Source organism: Triturus cristatus, chromosome 12 (genome assembly GCF_964204655.1).
Source record: "Triturus cristatus chromosome 12, aTriCri1.1, whole genome shotgun sequence".
NCBI classification, from domain to species: domain Eukaryota; kingdom Metazoa; phylum Chordata; class Amphibia; order Caudata; family Salamandridae; genus Triturus; species Triturus cristatus.
Window position 1 is genome coordinate 90,038,646 of NC_140595.1, and position 19,115 is coordinate 90,057,760.

General features: G+C 47.6%; 1 protein-coding gene across 1 annotated transcript in view; it reads left to right on the forward strand.

Moving 5' to 3' along the window:
* Window positions 1-19,115, forward strand: part of HCN3 (hyperpolarization activated cyclic nucleotide gated potassium channel 3) — a 162,946-nt gene that overhangs the window by 130,199 nt on the left and 13,632 nt on the right. The window contains exon 4 of the mRNA XM_085639585.1: window positions 17,414-17,632. Coding sequence (XP_085495711.1) covers window positions 17,414-17,632 — 219 coding nt within the window. The remainder of the gene's footprint in view (window positions 1-17,413; window positions 17,633-19,115) is intronic.

Sequence of the window (19,115 nt, forward strand, 5' to 3'; positions counted from 1 at the left end):
TGATAGGGGGTCGTGAATCGGTAGGTGACCCCGCACTGTTGCCAGAGGGACTTCATATACTTCGAAATAAAGTTTGTGCCTCTGTCGCTGACGACTTCTCGGGGGAAGCCCACCCGGGAGAAGATCCCCATTAAGGCCCGGCCGACCACCGGGGCTGTTACAGTTCGCAGGGGCACAGCCTCGGGGTAGCGGGTGGCGTGGTCCACCAGTACCAGGATGAACCGATGTCCTTGTGCTGTACGGGGGTCCAGGGGCCCCACAATGTCTATTCCCACCCTCTCGAACGGGGTGGTGACAACTGGGAAGGGTTGCAGAGGTGCTTTGAGTTTGCGGCCGCTCTTCCCGCTGGCCTGGCACGTGGGGCAGGACCGGCAGTGGTTGAGGACGTCGTTCCTCATCTTTGGCCAGAAAAAGTGGGTCACCAGGCGACTGTATGTTTTGTCCTGGCCCAGGTGTCCAGCCAGAGGGACATCGTGGGCCAACTTTAACAGGAAGTCTCTAAAACGGAGGGGCACCACCAGCACTCGACTGGCCCCTAACTCCGCGATTCTCTGTTCGCTGTACAATAGGTCGTTGTCCCAATAGATCCAATGGGCTCCGGTGGTGTCCCCTGCGCTTTGGGCGAGGGCTTGCTGGCGGAGTCCCTCGAGGGAGGGACAGGTCTTCTGTTCCTGACGGAACTGTTCCTGGGTGGGCCCCCCTTCTTGACGCCACTGAGCCAGGTCGGGAAGGTCCTGGGGCGGAGCGACCCCTTCGGGGGTTTGCTCTGGGGGGTCGGTATAGTCTGTGTCCTCTACTGGAGCGATCGGGGGAGGAGGTGCAGGCCATTCTGGTTCTTCTGGTCGGGGGATGGCACGGGCGGCCATGGACCGGGTGGTTACGCACGCCCAGTCCGGGAGGCCCAACATCCCCAGGTGTTCTCTTCTTTCTACGGCGGCCCACGGGGAACTCTCAAGATCATTCCCCAGGAGACAATCCACGGGGGCATCATCCCGGACCGTCACCTTCAACATGCCGGAGACTCCTCCCCATTCGAAGGGGACGCAGGCCATCCGACATAGACTCTCTGAATTGTCGGCTGAGCGGACGGGGCAGAGAATGTTCGGCAGGATCTGCTCTGGTTTTACCAGGTGACAGCGGACAGCCGTCACACTGGCCCCCGTGTCGCGTAGTGCTTCGGCCCGGCGCCCATTAATGTTCACCCACTGGCTATATTTCCTGGTGTTGGCGGGTAGGGGAGCCCGCGGGACCATGTCTCTTCCCCCTAGGCACGCTAGAACCATGGCGGCCGGTTCCCACTCTTGTTGTGCCTGTTCGTATTCTTCCTGTTCCTCGGAGATTTGTTCTCCCCCCAGGGCGGCGGCAGCTACCTGGCGGGGTCTCGGAGTTTGGTTCTGTGGACAGTTCGGGTCATTGGCGTAGTGGCCGACTCGCTGGCATCGGTGACACGTGACATTGGCTCGGAACCCCGGGCGCATCGGGGGGTTGCCCCGGCTGGCCGGGGGCGGGGTGCTGGCAGCGGGAGCGGCCGGCACGGTGTCTCTTCCTCGTCCCTGGCCTCCTCCACCTCCTCGGGGGCGGTGCTGACCTTGGTTGTTCCGGTTCTGTTCGTGTGGCCCTCTCCGGCCCACTCGGGTGCTTTCCCACCGGTCAGCTTCGGCGGCGAGTTGCCGTGGGTCAGTCAATTTACTGTCGAGGAGGTGCTGCCTGAGCTCGACGAAGCAGTTGTTAGAGAGGTGCTCCCACACCATGAGATTAAAAAGTTGCTCGTAGGTCGTTACGTGGCTTCCCTTGATCCAACCCTCGAAGGCTCGGCTGAAATAGTTGACATATTCCACCCAAGTTGTACCCGGGATCCGGGTGCAGTCTCGAAACCTCTGGCGGTACATTTCGGGTGTGAGCCCATAACGGGTGAGGAGGGCAGCCTTCATGTGGTCATAGGATGACATCTGATGGTCTGGGAGCTGTAGCAGGGCATCGCGTCCTTCGTTGACGAACCTCCCCCATAGACCGGCTCCCCAGTCACTTCGATCGATCCGGTGGGAGGTCATGGCGATCTCGTAGGCCTTAAACCACTGTTGTATGTCGTCCTCTCGGACATACTCTCGAACGACATCCTTGGGGATGTGGACTTTCTTTTCTGTCGCTCCCGGGGTGCGCGGTCGCTCGGGCACCTCCGGTTCTTTGTTCTGCTTCCGTAGGTCTATTTCTGCCAGTTTGCGCTCGTGTTCGTATGCTAATTTCTTTTCTTCGAGCTCTCTCTGCCTCTGTTTTTCTTCCCGTTCTTCTCGGAGCCGCAGATGTTCTAGGTTCAATTTTTGCTCGGCTAATTTTAGTTCACCGTCCATTTTGAGCCGTGCCATTTCTAACTCATGTAGTCTGTTTTTTTCTCTCTCTTGGATCTCTTCCTGCGAGAGGCCCGTTCCTCGCTCCTCGGGAGCCGTGGCGTTCCTCTCTGATGCTGCAATGTTTTGGTCCGGGGATCTGGCGGTCCCGGTTTCTGCCCATGACTCAATGGCGTGCTTGAAATCGTCTTTGGTACTCAGGCCGGTGGTAGCAATGCCTAGTTCCATGCAGAATTGTTTCAATTCACGATGGCTGTACTCTTCCAATTTCTCCATCTGGAATTTCTCGGTGGATCCGCTCACTTTGGTTGACATTGTGGTTTTGTCGTGGGGTGAGCTACTCTCTGTACGATTACGCGTTGATTCGGATCGCGCCGCTGGCCACCAATGTTAGACGGACCGGGAGGGTCGGCCGAGGACAAGGGGAGAGGTCTCCGGGGAGAGCCGTCTCCAGCGATCGTACAGACGAATAACTTCCCCCCCACAGATGTACACCACACAAGGATAAGGTTTAACGTTCTTTATAAGCGATCTCTTAGGTACGATAGAATGGTACAAGGAGGTCTGGACTCAGGGGTCCCCTCGATTCTAGTCTCTTGGTTGGGAAAGGGGGTAGCGGGACAGTCTGGTTACCAATCTGGTAGATGCGATGATGGATAGCTCACAATCCTCGAGCTCGGTGTTCTAGCTGGACGGGCCGCGGCAGCGCCAGCAGGTCCCGGTGAAGGTGGTTGTTACACGGTCCGCGGCAGCGCCAGCAGGTCCCGACAAAGGTGGTGGTTCCAACGGTCCGCGGCAGCGCCAGCAGGTCCCGGTGAAGGTGGTCGTTACACGGTCCGCGGCAGCGCCAGCAGGTCCCGACAAAGGTGGTGGTTCCAACGGTCCGCGGCAGCGCCAACAGGTCCCGACAAAGGTGGTAGTTGCAACGGTCCGCGGCAGCGCCAGCAGGTCCCGACGAGGATGGAGGATGTAGAAGGCCGCGGCAGCGCCAGCAGGCAGGACGATAGTTCACAAGGCAGGGCTACGGCAGCGCCGGTAGTCCGTCAAGGATGAGTTCTTCTCGGTGTCTCTCGACTCCAGGATACAACTGCCTTCCTGCTCTGGAGCTGTCCTAGTTATAGGTCTGGCGCCCTTTGATGTCCGGACCCTCGCACTTGGAGGTCGGGAGGTCCGGGATGAGGGAGTCCAGACACCCAGCAGGGGGGTGGAGCCAGTGCCCGGGGGAGCTGGAGGGCGATCGGCACCTGGCGGGGGAGAGCCATCGACACTTCTTTCTCCCATCGACCTGCCAAGTGGTCCGTTCACCTCCTGGGTGGATGGTGGTGCCGGGATGTCGGGGCCTGGCCAGGCCCAGGGTTAGGGTCGAGCTGAGGCCATGCGGCCTCGTGGTGCCGTGTCCAAGATGGCGGCCGGTCCGGCCGAGGGAGCCGGTAGTGGTTCGGCCCCATGATACAGAGATGTCCGGGGGCAGGAGTTCCGTCTGGAGACGGGGTGCGGGTTGTTTCTGTGGGTAACACCTGGAGGGCCGGGGCTTGGGCCCTGTCATGCGGGGAGGGAGCAAGCCCTTCATGTGGCCTGTTCAACATGCCACCTAGCAGATTGTGATATAAAAAGACGTGAGACATGCTCTGGTTCATCAAGGCCTTCAAGGGCATGGGTAGGATCAGAATGAACCATATTATGATATCATATAGATTGAATGGTCATCAGCATTCCCAAGAAAATACCCGAAAAGATGGACCTTTATGTTAAATTTAGCGTTCTAGTGCTCCGAGCCCTGATTTTCCACAATACTACAAGCGCTACAATAGAAAATAATCTTGAATGGATGAGCCACCCATGTAATCGGGAAAGTTGAGAACTCTGTCAGGGTGATAATTAAGGTTGTATTCTAATAGGTTCTTTCTGAGTGTGATCTGTGATGTCAGAAGGGAGGCAGGGGAAACTTGGCAAGGAGATAGTGGTGGGATTGGACTGGGCCAGAAGATTGCGTGGTCACCTGTAGTTTTTGATCAAACGACAAATAATGTTCCCACCTCCTATACAGCTGGCAGGAATAAATATCCTAATATCATTTATTGTCATTCACCTTCCCTAATTGGTTTATTTTTCACTTGTTTTATGGGGTCTATTATGCAGTAGAAATTATATCTTTACCCTGATAATTTATACACCGAAACCAACACTATAAGGCTTTAGTCTGAGTTTTTGACCCAGAGCAAGAAGCTGATGGCTATGCACAATTTAATGCGAGGCGTCCACATTCTCTTGTCAGTGGCCCTAACCAAACAAGCACAATAAAATAACTGTTTGAAGGCAGGGCCATCTAAAAGTAGTTTTCTCATTCAAAGAGAGGTGTGTCCCATGCTGATTTTTCAAATCAAAGATCACATTATTACTGTATTAAAGTAATCAAATATTGTGTATAAGGCCAGTGGCGTAGCTAGGCACTTGGCTGTCCGTGGCGGTCTCTGCCGTTGCCACCCGCGGCCATGCTGAGGAGCGGGGGGTGGGAGGGGGGAGGGGAGGTGCTGGCGAAATATGTAGCCTTTGCCGCCCCTGCGGCAAAGGGGGGGGTCAGAGTCGCCGCCCCCAAATTTCTTGCCATAGGGGTGGACTGCCCCCTCGGCCCCCCGTGCTACGCCACTGTATAAGGCACTCTATTTTTATTTTAGAAGGTGCATGTAGCATCCGGCACTATAATGGATAGAGAAATGTGGAGAATTGCAAACATGCTTATGCCTTTACAAGGGAGGTTGGCCAGGGTGAAGATGGTGTAAAAAAGCATAAAGAGATTGGCCCTGCTATGGTCCAAGCAACGTGCCGGGAATGGATCTCCAACCTTATTTTTATTAAGAGCTACTAATGTTCATTAAAAACCATTCTGAGCTACTAATATTATTAGAGTTGTAAAGTAAACTGACCAAATCAATAAGATGTAATGAGTGACTGCCCCATGCAGGACTGCCACCAGTGATCACCTCAGTGCATTAGCCAGGGTTGGAAGTAGTAGTGTAAAAAAGGGTGTATCAATATTGAATGCCTCTACTTTGGTGATAAAGAAAAGTCACAGCTGCAATGCGCAATACGTCTCTCCAGCGCTGCATAATGTATCATTGAAATATCAGCTCTAAATATATTTTGGAAATACAAGCATTTTTCTCCAAACATCAGCTTATGAGCTCTGAGAATACGCATACTTTTACTTGAATGTACACTTTTCAATTTTGGTATACATATATTAATTCACCCACTCAAAAGGTTGTAATTTAGTAGGCTGGGTTGCACACAAGAGAGCTACTTACAGGTAGCTGGAGAGCTACCAGTGTCTCATGAACCACTGGCTGTAGAGGTCTTGTCCACATATACCACTCCATGTATAGAACTTGAGTGACAGCACTAACGCTTCATAGGCTGCTCTGCGGATCCAAAGAAAAGGGCAGTAAGAGCTGATTTCCGTGTGCAACCTTGGAGTGAAATATCTTACAGTCTAGAGAAAGTTACATTGACATTTTGGCCCAACCTTTGAAGCAAGATCTTTGTACGATTAGAAGTAGAACATTTCCGCGTATGTGTTTTGCAGGCAAATGGTTAACTGACAGCACCGGGATACATGGCTGCTTCCAAAAGGCTGAGGAAAATGAATTACATTTTATCTTTCTGTTTCCTGTACAAGGGAATTAAAAACTGCAAGTTAAATCCTCTCTTTATTGAGTTTGGCATAAATAATTCATGGGATGAGCTCAGATATGTAAAAACCAAGATTCTGATAAAGCGCAAAACTCGATTGCTAAATGTAATAACATAAGATGGAAAATACATTAGAAATGCCTCAAAAAGTAAGCAGTGTGCTTGATTGATCATATATCTATAGTGCAAACTTGCAATTTGATCAAGGTTTGATGAACCTAGCACATGCACCTTTTGGGGCTAATTACTTCATTAATGCATCGCTCTGACCACTTTTGAAGACTAAAAGTCCCTAATAGTTTTAGTAATATTCTAAGGAATGTATAAATGTCTTTTGTTGGTTATGGACTTTTTCGTACATTGTACCATCTAGCATTATATTGGGACTGGTGTTATAATCTCTTTTTATAGGAAACCTTGTTTTAATACGTTTATGGATTTTTTTAATCAATGACAAAGGAAATGTATTGTTTTCAAAAGAACTGTGATCTGTATGGGTTTTATGCAACTATATTGATGTTATGGAAGAAATTCTGAATTAATCACATGACTGAATGAATTAATGAATGAAAGGTTAGCTCATGCTCATTACTCCTCTTTCCCACACAGGTGTTTCTCTATACCGATCAGACCAATTTTGGCTGCAGTATCTTTGGGTAACCATAGTCCCTTAGTCTTGACTCTAACTACTAACCCAGTCCATTAACCCCTGACCCTCCTATCTCTAGGTGTTAAGTATAACTCTAAAGGCAAGTCTTTTCCTCTACCATCACCCTATGTCTGGACACTCAACTCAGCCTTAAGCCAACCTTTTCCTCCTCTCCATCTACTGATTCTATTTATCAACCACCCTTTCGAACACCGCACTGTCCAGTTCTTAACTGTATATTTCAGACATTACCAAACATTAGTGTTCCACCTTCACCTCATATTAAACTCTTAAACCCCCTTCGTAACTCTACACCTAACCCTGACTTAAAAAAAAGCCTTAACCCAAACTTAAAACTAAACTCTAACATTCCTCCGCAGTGCGAACCAAAATACCTTTATCTTGACACTTAATTAAAAGTCCAACACTAGCACTCAAACCTATCCCTGAACCTCCAAAACCTACTCTTAAACCTAACCCCAAACCTAATTCCAACTGTCCATAATCCTACTACATTCAACTTTAACTCCAACCCCAAATCAAAATACTAAAGACAAACCACAATTTTAAATTCCTAATACTAATACTAAACCAAACTAGAACCTAACATTACAACACTGCAACATGAACTGTTGAGCATGATCCCAAACCCTTTACCCATAACGATAGCTGCACACTCTCAACTGTGAACATGCACGCCGAACATAAAACCCCATTCTTAAATCAGATGACTAGTTTTAATGATATGTTTTCATAACCCCTAACTATGAACCGTACCCTTTAAGTGGGAGTTTGCAAAGTCTCTGATAACCCTAAAACCTAACCTTAGAGTGCAACTTTTTCCGTTTTCTCTAAAAATAGTACTGTGTTTATCCATCTGGCTGTTAAGGAAGTAAATTTGACATTTAAAAATAATTGTGACTGTGCTGCTATTTGTGTTTGTTTAGCAATTTTTCCGGTTGAGTTGAATAACTAGAACATTTCTACTGAGGATTGTGTCAAGTAGATCTTGAGGCTTGTGAATCAAAGCATTAATCAGTCCCATTTTTTTAACCTCAGGTCTTGACACGTTGAACCTCCTAGGTCTTCCCTAGGTATCGTACATATTCATTGACGGTTACTCTGCTGCATGAACCTATGATGGAAGCGCATGAGCGGGCATGGCGAAGTAGGGGTCTAAGCCATGAGTGCATGAGGCGCGACTGCAATGGGATGAAGGAGGCTTCGAGGCGCATTTTCAGTTCCTACTCTGAGGAAATTTTCAGCACAGACCGCTTCAAGAGCGTGTACATTGCTTCAGGAGTATGTTAAGGATAGGATCTGTCGGAAGCATACTCTACGTCTGGATCATGCTTGATGAATCCAGCTTCAGGACCATGTTTGGTTCATGCGGCTCCATTGGCAGGCTCACTCCACGTCTAGAGAATATGCAGTGGGGAGTCTGAGAATGTTTTTAGGGCGTACCGATTCATGAGCACGGTCAATGCATCTTGCTCCATGAGCATACTTGGTAAATTCTTCTTCAGGAGCTGGCTGAGTGCATCCTGCTTCAGGCATGTTCAGTACATACCTGTTGAGAACACTTAGTGCAGTTTGTTTCAGGAGCATTTTCAGTACACGCTACTTAAGAATCGCAAGTGGTGCCACCTGCGTCAAGAGCATGTACAGTATCTAGTATGTTAGGAGTATAAACAATGCGGGCAAATGCTCAGTAGAGGCTGTTACAGAAGCATGGTCAGTATATACTGTTTCCAGAACCTCATTCAAACACACCGCTTCAAAGAAGTCTTTGTACAGTCTGTTTCTGGAGCATGTCCTGTGCACAGTGGATCAGGAATATACTCACAAAAGACTGCTCCAGGAGCATGTTCAAAGCAGATTGCTGCAGAAGGGGAACAACCTTTACAACGCAACTATTACAACGCACTACACTTACAACGCAGGCATTACAACGCAACATCCTTTACAACGCATGACACTACAACGCATACCATTACAACGCATACCATTACAACGCAGACACTACATCGCATGTCACTACAACGCAGGCATTACAACGCATACCATTACAACGCATGCCATTGGAGTTAGAATATTAATTTTTAACCCCTACACTATCCAACACATACCCTACTGTTGCACCCCCTGGAGTTAGAATAGTAATTTTTAACCCCTACACTATCCAACACTTACCCTACTGTTGCACCCACTGGAGTTAGAATAGTAATTTTTACCCCTATACTATCCAACACTTACCCTACTGTTGCACCCCCTGGAGTTAGAATAGTAATTGTTACCCCAATACTATCCAACACTTACCCTACTGTTGCACCCCCTGGAGTTAGAATAGTAATTTTTACCCCTATACTATCCAACACTTACCCTACTGTTGCACCCCCTGGAGTAAGAATAGTAATTTTTACCCCTATACTATCCAACACTTACCCTACTGTTGCACCCCCTGGAGTTAGAATAGTAATTTTTACCCCTATACTATCCAACACTTACCCTACTGTTGCACCCCCTGGAGTAAGAATAGTAATGTTTACCCCTATACTATCCAACACTTACCCTACTGTTGCACCCCGTGGAGTAAGAATAGTAATTTTTACCCCTATACTATCCAACACTTACCTTAAATGCAATGTAACATTATGCGTTGTAATGGTATGCGTTGTAAAGGTAGTATGCGATGTAATGGAATGCGTTGTAAAGGTAGTTTTTTAAAATGCGTTGTAGTGTCATGCGATGTAATGGAATGCGTTGTAGTGGATGTTGCGTTGCAAAAATTGCGCTGTAAGTGCATGCGTTGTAAAAGTATGCGTTGTAACGTCATACATCCCTGCAGAAGCATGCTCAGAAAATGTTAGGAAAGGTTACTGCTTCAGTCGCATGTTCAGTGTAGTCTGATTCACATGCATGCTGAAAGCACACCGCCACGGCAGACTAAATGGGACAGTGCACGCCCCTTCAGGAGTATGCTAAGATAAGACTGCTTCAGGAGCCTAAATGGGGCAGAACACACTGATTAAGGAGCATGCTCAGAGTGCTTCAGGAGCATATTCAGTGCAGATTGCTTCAGAAGCATGCTCAGAAAACACTGTGCTAGGAACATGCTAACTACATACTGCTTCAGTCGCATGCTCAGTGCAGACCACTTCACCTGCATGCTCAAAAGACATGGCTTCAGAAGTCTGCCTAGGGCAGACTGCATCAGGAGCCTGATGAGCACACACACTGCTTCTGGAGCATATTCAGTAGACTTGGTTCATGGCGTTCTCCATGTAACTTGCTTCAGGAGCATACTTAGTGGTAGGTGTTTCAAAGCATGGTTAGTACACACTGCTTCGGAAACACTTTCAGTGCAGACTGCACGGGGAACATGTTCAGTACAAAATGCGTCGGCGGAAGACTAAGTTCCGAATGTTTCGGAGCAGGACCTGTGCAGTCTTCTTCAGGAGCCTGTTAAATGCTGACTGATTCAGGAACCTTTTTAATGCTGATTGATTCAGGAGCCTGTTCAATGCTGATTGATTCAGGAGCCTGTTCAATGCTGATTGATTCAGGAGCCTGCTCAATGTAAGTTCCATCAGTAGCATATACGTTAGCTTATACATAGTGTATATCAGTCTTCATTTCATATTCATTTGGAAATGCTGCTCAGTTTATACAGACTTGGGTCAGGCTCACCACAGATAGGTTTGGGAGGAACATGGTCTGGTTTGTGAGCATTTTCCCTTATGTGAGTTTGGATGCATAGCATATATATAGTATACATGGTCAGCATTGAGAGGTTCAGGATGAGAATGCATGGTTCATATGGATTCAAGAGCATGACTGGTTCATATGGCAGGAGACGCTTGTTAAAATCACATTCGTTAGGAGGAGCATCTTCAGTTCATGACGAATCAGAAGCAGGCCCAGTTCCTATTATTTTAGGAGCATGGCGAATTCAGCTAGTTTCAGACAAGCATGCACGCTTCATAAAATTTAGAAGCGTGCTCATTCGTCTAGATTTGGAAGCAGGTTCAGTGCATATAAATCCAGTAGCTTGCTCCGTTTTGAATGCTTAGAGAGAAACATCCACTGGTTATATGCTTCAGGAGCATGCTCAGTTCACAGGGATGCAGGAGACTGCTTTATTATATGCATTCATGAAGAACATGCATAGGTCATATAGGATCAGGTGCATTACATGGATTCAGGGGTATGCATACGTAGATAGTTTCAGGTTCAGTTCATCGGCAATTAAGTTCATGCTCAGTTCATTTGGGTCCAGGACGATGCTTAGCTCACATAGATTCAGGAGCATGCTCAGTTACATGTACGGATTCAGGAACATCGTGAATTCATATGATCACGTGAACGCTCCCGGTTTGCATAAATCCTGGATTCTGTTTAATTGCTTACATTTAGGAGTAGCATGCTAAGTCCATATACGAGTAGTATGCCCCGGTCATAGGGAATCAGGAGCATCTCAATATTTAAGAATGTGTCCAATTTACATATGTTCTGCAATATTTCCAGTTCACAAATATGGATCCAGGAACCATCAAATGTATGCGTATTCACATGTACTCCCAATTTACATAGATTCAGAAGCCTTCTCAGTTGGGTTTTAAAGGTGCCTGATTTGGATTGCGTGCATGATCAGTCAATTTAAGAAGCTTGCTAAATGCACAAAGCTTCTGGAGCATGCGCGGTAGAACTGTTTTTGAAGACCCTCAACGTTTGAACCTATCTTAACACCCTCTTTTCTGAACTGCATGTCTGGAACCTCTGCATTGGAATGAGAACCTTTTATAACACAGATCTCATGCAAATGTGGACTGGCCTGTAGAGGGAATGTGAGATTTACTGACAGACCGATGACTCTAAAAAGGCAATAGTGCTGAAGCTGGTTGTATGTCACAATATTGTGGTCTAGAATATCAACAACAAATATTGACTCCGCAATATCGGCTACCACTATATCATCCAGGTAAGTATATCTAGGAAGCATAGATTTACCATTCTTAACACCACATCAACTTAACTTGACATTGTAATGGTTGGCGATAATGTGGATTTGATTTTGATGCAGATCGATATATATGACCATAATATTGTGAGCCTCTACCATTATAGCATCGTCATTCACATGCTGAGCGTAAGTCAAACTAACACTTCCCCAACACTGACAGCTTTTCAGAGACATCAACCTGTCAGGAATTCTCATGATTGTGACCAAGGCTAGCAGTCCACCTTTGATCAGGTGGGTATATCGTTTTGGCAAAGAGTTCTCCTTCGCAGTCTGCACGTTGTATTTGAGACATATCTCTAATGGATCCTTTGGGTTCTGGCTCTTGTCCACCTTGGCACACCTCTGCAATCCCCACCTTGCAAACGCATGGATTCCTTCCCTTGCACGCTCACCCTTCTCCTTTAGCTCAACGCCTTCTTAGCACGCACCGGCTGAGCTCTTCTTTCCCCTACATCTCTGAAAAACTTTGCTTCCCCAGTTTGTACCCGAAGAACCGCAAGGCCGGATCATCAAACTCTGTGTGTCTATGAACTACACCACAGGTTTGTAAACTACTAATCAGTTTCCAAGTGTTGTAAAATGCTGAGCTAGATCCCATATGTCTTGTTTTCTTTACAAGCACAGAGCACTCATGTGTAAAGCTATATGGGGAGAGTACTTTGTTAAGGTAGGAGTATTTAAATACCAAGTGTGCTCTTGAAAGTAGAACTGAAAATGATTTTTTGATCTTAAAGGCCTACTTTCCATTGGATGATTGATTAATTTTCTAAAATTCTTACATATCATGGAAAAGCGGTAAAGAAGTTAAAATTATATATATATATCGGATGTTCAGACTCATTAAGGATGGTAGGAGTGAAATGTGAAACAGCTTATGGCTTTCGACTGCAGATCCTTTAGGAATGCTTTCCTTAGCTATTGCTAGTGGTTAGACAAATTGCAAGCATTCCTCCCATCACCTTTTGTGTGTTTGACTTTTTCCTGTAGACAGGGCTGCAAGGCTCATCATGTCTGCTAATTTACCCGTCTTTGACCTCTCATGAAATAGTAATGTCTTGTCCAGGTCCTGCATCTCTCTATGATGTCTTTAACAAGACGATTATGTGAAAATAAGACCTTTGCTCAGACCCTCTTAGAACACAAATGTCAAGTCCAGCATCAACCAATGTCTTTCTCAAATCCACTAGTCTCCTGTGACATCCTTTTCATGGCTTCGCAGGGCATCAGTCTTACTGTAATGTCTGTCTCAGTTCCTGCGTCTACCAGCAAAGTACATTCAAGTTCTCTAAGGAGTCTCTTTTCCTGTATAATATCAGCTCCTTTAAGTCCATTCTAAGGTATTTTCTGTACTTTCTAGGACTTAGATTTTATCAAACCCATTGTAAAGTCAACGCTACAAGTCACTGAATCCAAAGAAACAACTTGGATTGGATGAGCTACTCAGAAAAGGTCCTGAGAAACTTGAGTGCTCTGCACATGTAGTTCAGAGATTGCCATTTCAAACTGAAGTAGCAGTGCTTCTTTTCCGTATGTTGATACAGATATGTACTTCACCAGCTTGTTTCAGGTTACGGGCAACAACTATAGGGGAGACCATAAAATCAGCCCCTCATGCTTGTCTGGCTCCTTTTAGCGTCTTTTCTGTGCTACAGAGTGCCAGGAAAGACGTTTCACTGATATGTACTTTTGCCTATTTGTTCTTTTGGTCTTCAATGCCTCGGAAAAGCTCCTGCAATTTTTCCAGCATAAAGAGCCTGTCTTTGAAATGAACAGTCTCAGAAAAGAGAGGGTGGGGCGAAGATGTGGCGACATGGCCAGAGTTGCCGACTTTGGAAATGAGGAACCACGTTCCAGCCTTGGTGTTGCCTTAACATCCTGTGATTCTGGGAAAATCTCTTAAACCCCCTGTTCCCCCCCCCAAAAAAAGTGATCTTATGTTTTCTAACTGGCGCTCATTTAACCCCTTGAGTGCCCCGCCCTGTGCCGGGCGTTTCATTAGCGGGCGGGGCTCATGACGAGATAGTCTCGTCATGGGCACAGCGCAACCGCGGCCCATGACGAGACCATCTCGTCATGGGCACTCAAGGGGTTAAAGCGCTCCAATACCTTCAGGTCGAGTCAGTGCAAAACAAAAAACGTCAACCCTGTTAGTTAACCTTGACAGAGATTCCTTCATGTGGCACGTTATTGCTAAAGAGGTTGTTCTTACCATATCCTTTATACTTCTCAAAGTGGCAGCTATATTGAAATTTGATTACTTCAGTGACCTCAGCAAGCTGGCAATTATTGAAGAGCATTGGGTTGCATTTCCTTCAGCATCATTTGACAAGACTGACCCTGCTAAAGCCTTTTAGAGGCAGGCGAACCTGCCATCTGATGGTGCCCAGCACCACAGACTTTCGGAGGCAGGTGAACCTGCCATCTGATGGTGCCCAGCACCACAGACTTTCGGAGGCAGGTGAACCTGCCATCTGATGGTGCCCAGCACCACAGACTTTCAGAGGCAGGTGAACCTGCCATCTGATGTTGCCCAGCACCACAGACTTTCAGAGGCAGGTGAACCTGCCATCTGATGGTGCCCAGCACCACAGACTTTCAGAGGCAGGTGAACCTGCCATCTGATGTTGCCCAGCACCACAGACTGGCAGAGGCGCGTGAGTCTACCATCTGATGGTGCCTGGCACCACAGACTTTCAGAGGCAGGTGAGCCTCCCATCTGATGTTGCCCAGCACCACAGACTGGCAGAGGCGCGTGAGCCTGCCATCTGATGTTGCCCAGCTTCACAGGACTTTCAGAGGCGCGGAGCCTGCCATCTGATGTTGCCCAGCTCCACAGGACTTACAGAGGCGGGTGAGCGTCCCATCTGATGTTGCCCAGCACCACAGACTTTCAGAGGCGCGTGAGCCTACCATCTGATGATGCCCAGCTCCACAGGACTGTCAGAGGCGCGTGAGCCTGCCATCTGATGTTGCCCAGCTCCACAGAACTTTCAGAGGTGCGTGAGCCTGCCATCTGATGTTGCCCAGCTCCACAGGACTGTCAGAGGTGCATGAGCCTGCCATCTGATGTTGCCCAGCTCCACAGGACTTTCAGAGGCGGTTGAGCCTGCCATCTGATGGTGCCCAGCACCACAGACTTTCAGAGGTGGGCGAGCCTGCCATCTGATGATGCCCAGCACCACAGACTTTCAGAGGCGGCTGAGCCTGCCATCTGATGTTCCCCAGCTCCACAGGACTTTCAGAGGCGCGAGAGCCTGCCATCTGATGGTGCCCAGCACCACAGACTTTCAGAGGTGGGCGAGCCTGCCATCTGATGATGCCCAGCTCCACAGGACTTTCAGAGGCGCGAGAGCCTGCCATCTGATGGTGCCCAGCACCACAGACTTTCAGAGGTGGGCGAGCCTGCCATCTGATGATGCCCAGCTCCACAGGACTGTCAGAGGCGCGTGAGCCTGCCATCTGATGATGCCCAGCACCACAGGACTTTCAGAGGCGGGTGAACCTACCATCTGATGATGCCCAGCACCACATGACTTTCAGAAGCGGGTGAACCCGGCCAGTGACTGACTGTCTATGAAAGGCCAGTGTAATTAGCGTACAGACATTATATGTCACTGGCCCTGCTCAAACCAATTCAGGATATTAGACATCTAAGACGCGTGGAGAATCTCCACATTTTCTTGTATGACAGTCCAGCTGTGTGTCAGTTTCCAAAAATGAAAGAAGAAACATTTCTGATTTTTTGCCTTAGGCGAGTACCTTCCCTCTGGCTGCTTATCTGCTACACACATCTATACCTGCCTGCCTCTCGCTCCCTCGTCGTCTTGAGCGCTCCTCCTGCCGTTGCTTTCTTCTCTGCCGCCTGCACGGGCGTGTGTTCCGCATTCTCTTCGACAGCATTTATTCAGGGACATTTTCCTGGAAATGTCCCTTGGGTTTACAGCATCGAGTTGTTTCCGACTTCACTGCAGAGTTTCTTCTAACATTGCTCAAAGTGGAAAATATAAACGCAGGGCCGGGCCACGTGGCAGTGCCTGGGGGGGAAATGCTGTACCTGGTACAATATCCGCAATGCACTGAGAATTACATTTTATTTTCTGCTTTCTAGACAACGAAATATGAAGTGGCCAAGATGTTATATGGAACTGTGGCAACATTGGTAGCTTGTGGAGCATGGAGTTTGGAAAACTCTACCCTTGCTCTGCCAGTCTTTCAGAAGCAGACCAGGACAGTCTGACTGACCTTACATCACCCCTAGAGGTCTCCCAGCCAGAGATGGCAGGCATGCAATGTTGGTGGACCTGGGCCAGCTGTGTCATCCTTTCAAAATCCCTGGCCTTACAAGTCACATGCTCTGTCCTGACATAATAGCCTTTTAAAGATAGCATAGCCTGGCCTGTAACAAATTCATTTCAGAGGGGGCGTGGCTTTGCAGTTTGTAATGGACATTCACTTTTGGGGCTAAGTCAAAGTTGATTTGTTTATGCTTGTTGTCTGTCTGTAATGGCACATTCAAGCTAAGAAGTGATGGACTTGAATACGGCCCGGAATAATTAAAGATGGCTAAGATTGCACATCCTACCTATCCCTTTAAGTGCTATCTGTGCCATGACCCTCCTGGCCTTTTTAAACCTGACATTTGACTCCCTCTGAACCAGCCCTGCTGAGTAGTGGTTGCCACAAAGACTTGAGAGTAATTAGTTAGTAGGGTACTGAGTTCCAACTTCCAACATTTTTAAGCACAATTTATTCAGATTATACCATTTGTTTATTTACCTTAGTCTCTTTTAAAGTGTAAAAGAAAGGGTGGCGTGGAGTGTGCATGTGTGTGTGTGTATATATATATATATATATATATATATATATATATATATATATATATATATATCTCTCATGGTAAGTGGATGTGCAGTAAGGAATAGTAAACGTACACTTATATCTATATGCTTAGCATCACAATATCTTGGTTGTCGATATTTTGCCCACAAATTCGTGTCTCTCGCACATCTTCGGTGTATCAGGCGCATGATGTTCCAGTTGAGTTCTGTGATGAGCATTGTAGTACTGTACAGATGGCCATGGAAACTAAGATCCAAAGGTTGATTCCTTTATTGGTCCTTCAAAAGCTGTCCTTGGGCAAATACCACAAAGTATTTGGGCTAGGGCTGGTGTTGGGTAGGGTTTGGAAATAGGACAGACAGTGCGGTTTACATTCCCTTTGGACCTCAGGCCCTGGATGTGTCAAATAAACATACAGTCTTTGTGGCTTCTCAGATACCATGAGATCTCCAATGTTGAGTGTTGCAAACTTCATCAGTACTACTGCGCTTGTGGTCTTCAATAAATAAGACTATTTTGAACACTCTATTCTTTTTAGGACACATAGGACCTGATTCACAAAGGTACTTACGTGTAGAAAAGTTAAGTGTGTGGAGTTTCTGCACTTGTGGTGGAGTCTCTGCACTCGCAGCGGAATCTCCACACTCGGGGGGAATCTCCGCACTGCAAAGAGTGCGCCCCGAGTTCGGAGATTCTGCCACGACTGTGGAGACTCCGCACTCGTAACTTTACTATGCATAAGTACGTTCGAGAATCGGGTCCATAGTGTGAGGAGAGCTTTGGCCCGGCTCTCTCAACCTTCATTGGGCACATGTATTTTTTTCCTTCTTCTCCCTTCGTCTCCTCTGATCTCTTTGTCTGCTGCAGAATGAATCCTGGGGAAAGCAGTACTCACATGCCCTCTTCAAGGCTATGAGCCACATGCTGTGTATAGGATATGGACAGCAGGCCCCGGAGGGAATGACCGACGTTTGGCTCACTATGCTCAGCATGATTGTTGGTGCCACCTGCTATGCCATGTTCATTGGCCACGCTACGGCGCTCATACAGTCACTGGACTCCTCACGTCGCCAGTATCAGGAGAAGGTGAGCAGAAATGTTTTAGAACAAATGGATGTGCCTGATATTATGGTCTGGTAGCTCCCAAGCCTCCTAACTCAGTCTTTCCATCACTATCATGCATTCCGCACTTGGTATTTCTACCATTTGATTGTACATACCATTGATTTAGTAAACCGAGTTTGTCAGTCTTTGGATTTGTGGTACCTACCAGATAAAGGTCACAAATCACATGTATGGTGGTCTGGATGTTGCAAGTCTTCTCTGCTCTCCAAGTTTTCTATATGATCTCTGAGAGGACATGTGATTTAGTCTAGAAGATATCCTCTGGTGGTGGCCATGGGGCCTAACAGAGGGCATATAATCTAGGGGCACCAATGTCCTCTAGTTACAGCAGTGCGTGGCCTCATGGAGGAAATGTAATCTACTGGAGATATGAATCAGTGACTGAGTTGTGGTAAATTTTAGGAGATGTGGATGAGCTGTAAAGTACAGAAGTGATCAGGATGACATGCAGCAATGAGGCGGAAGAGAAATGGTCAGTGGGTGAGACACTGTTCAAGGAGTTATGGGGCAGCTGTGGAGATGTAGTCTAGACTCAGGGCCTAATTATCCGATGGACCGCCGTAGCCACAGTGGCGGTGCGGCCACCACTGCATCGGCGGTCCCACCGCCCTATCGCAAGTTGGACGGTCGAACCGCCATGGGACCGCCAGATTTCAGAGATCCCTGGCGGTATTGGGGATTGTCTTGGGTCCACAATATAGTTATATATAACTATATCATAGCCTTGCCGCTGTGTACTGCCAAGGATATTACGAGTTTCCTTTCTGCCACGGTTTTCATGGCAGTGAGCCAGCCATGAAAACTCTGGCAGAGAGGAGACAAAGGGGGTCCTACAGGGCCCCCTGTTGCCTTAGGGCCATGAGGTGCATGCAGGGGGGGGGCAAGTTGTGCCCCCCTATGTTCATGCACCCCAGTTCCTGCATGGCATGGACTGCAGAGTCCATGCCATGCAGGAAATGCCTTTGACGCTTCCGTTGCCGTGCCCATTTTCAGAGGCACCGTCGTGGGACCGCCAAAGAAATGGCCGCAAGACAAGAAAAAACTCGCAATATGGCGGGCAGTGCTTACACGGCTTTGGCAGTGTGGGAGCGTGGTGGTGGCCCCGCTTCCACACCGCCAAAGTCATAATCAGGCCCATGGACTAGTTGTGGAGATTAGATCTAGAAGAGACTTCAGTAGTAGAGATTGATTTTAGGGATGGAAATGTGTCCTAAAGTTGGAGAGGTAGATAGTCTAGTGAGCTAGATATGGTCTAGAATAGATGTATATATACCTGGTCTAGAGAGGAGACATGCAGGTAGAGATGTGGTCTAGTGGTGTAAATTGGATCTAGGAGAGATTTTTTTTAGTAGAAGAGATGCATTAAATGTGGAGATAAGTCATGGAGTTGGAGGCAGAGGTAGCCTAGTGTTGTAGATGAGGTCTAGATTTGTATATACATGGT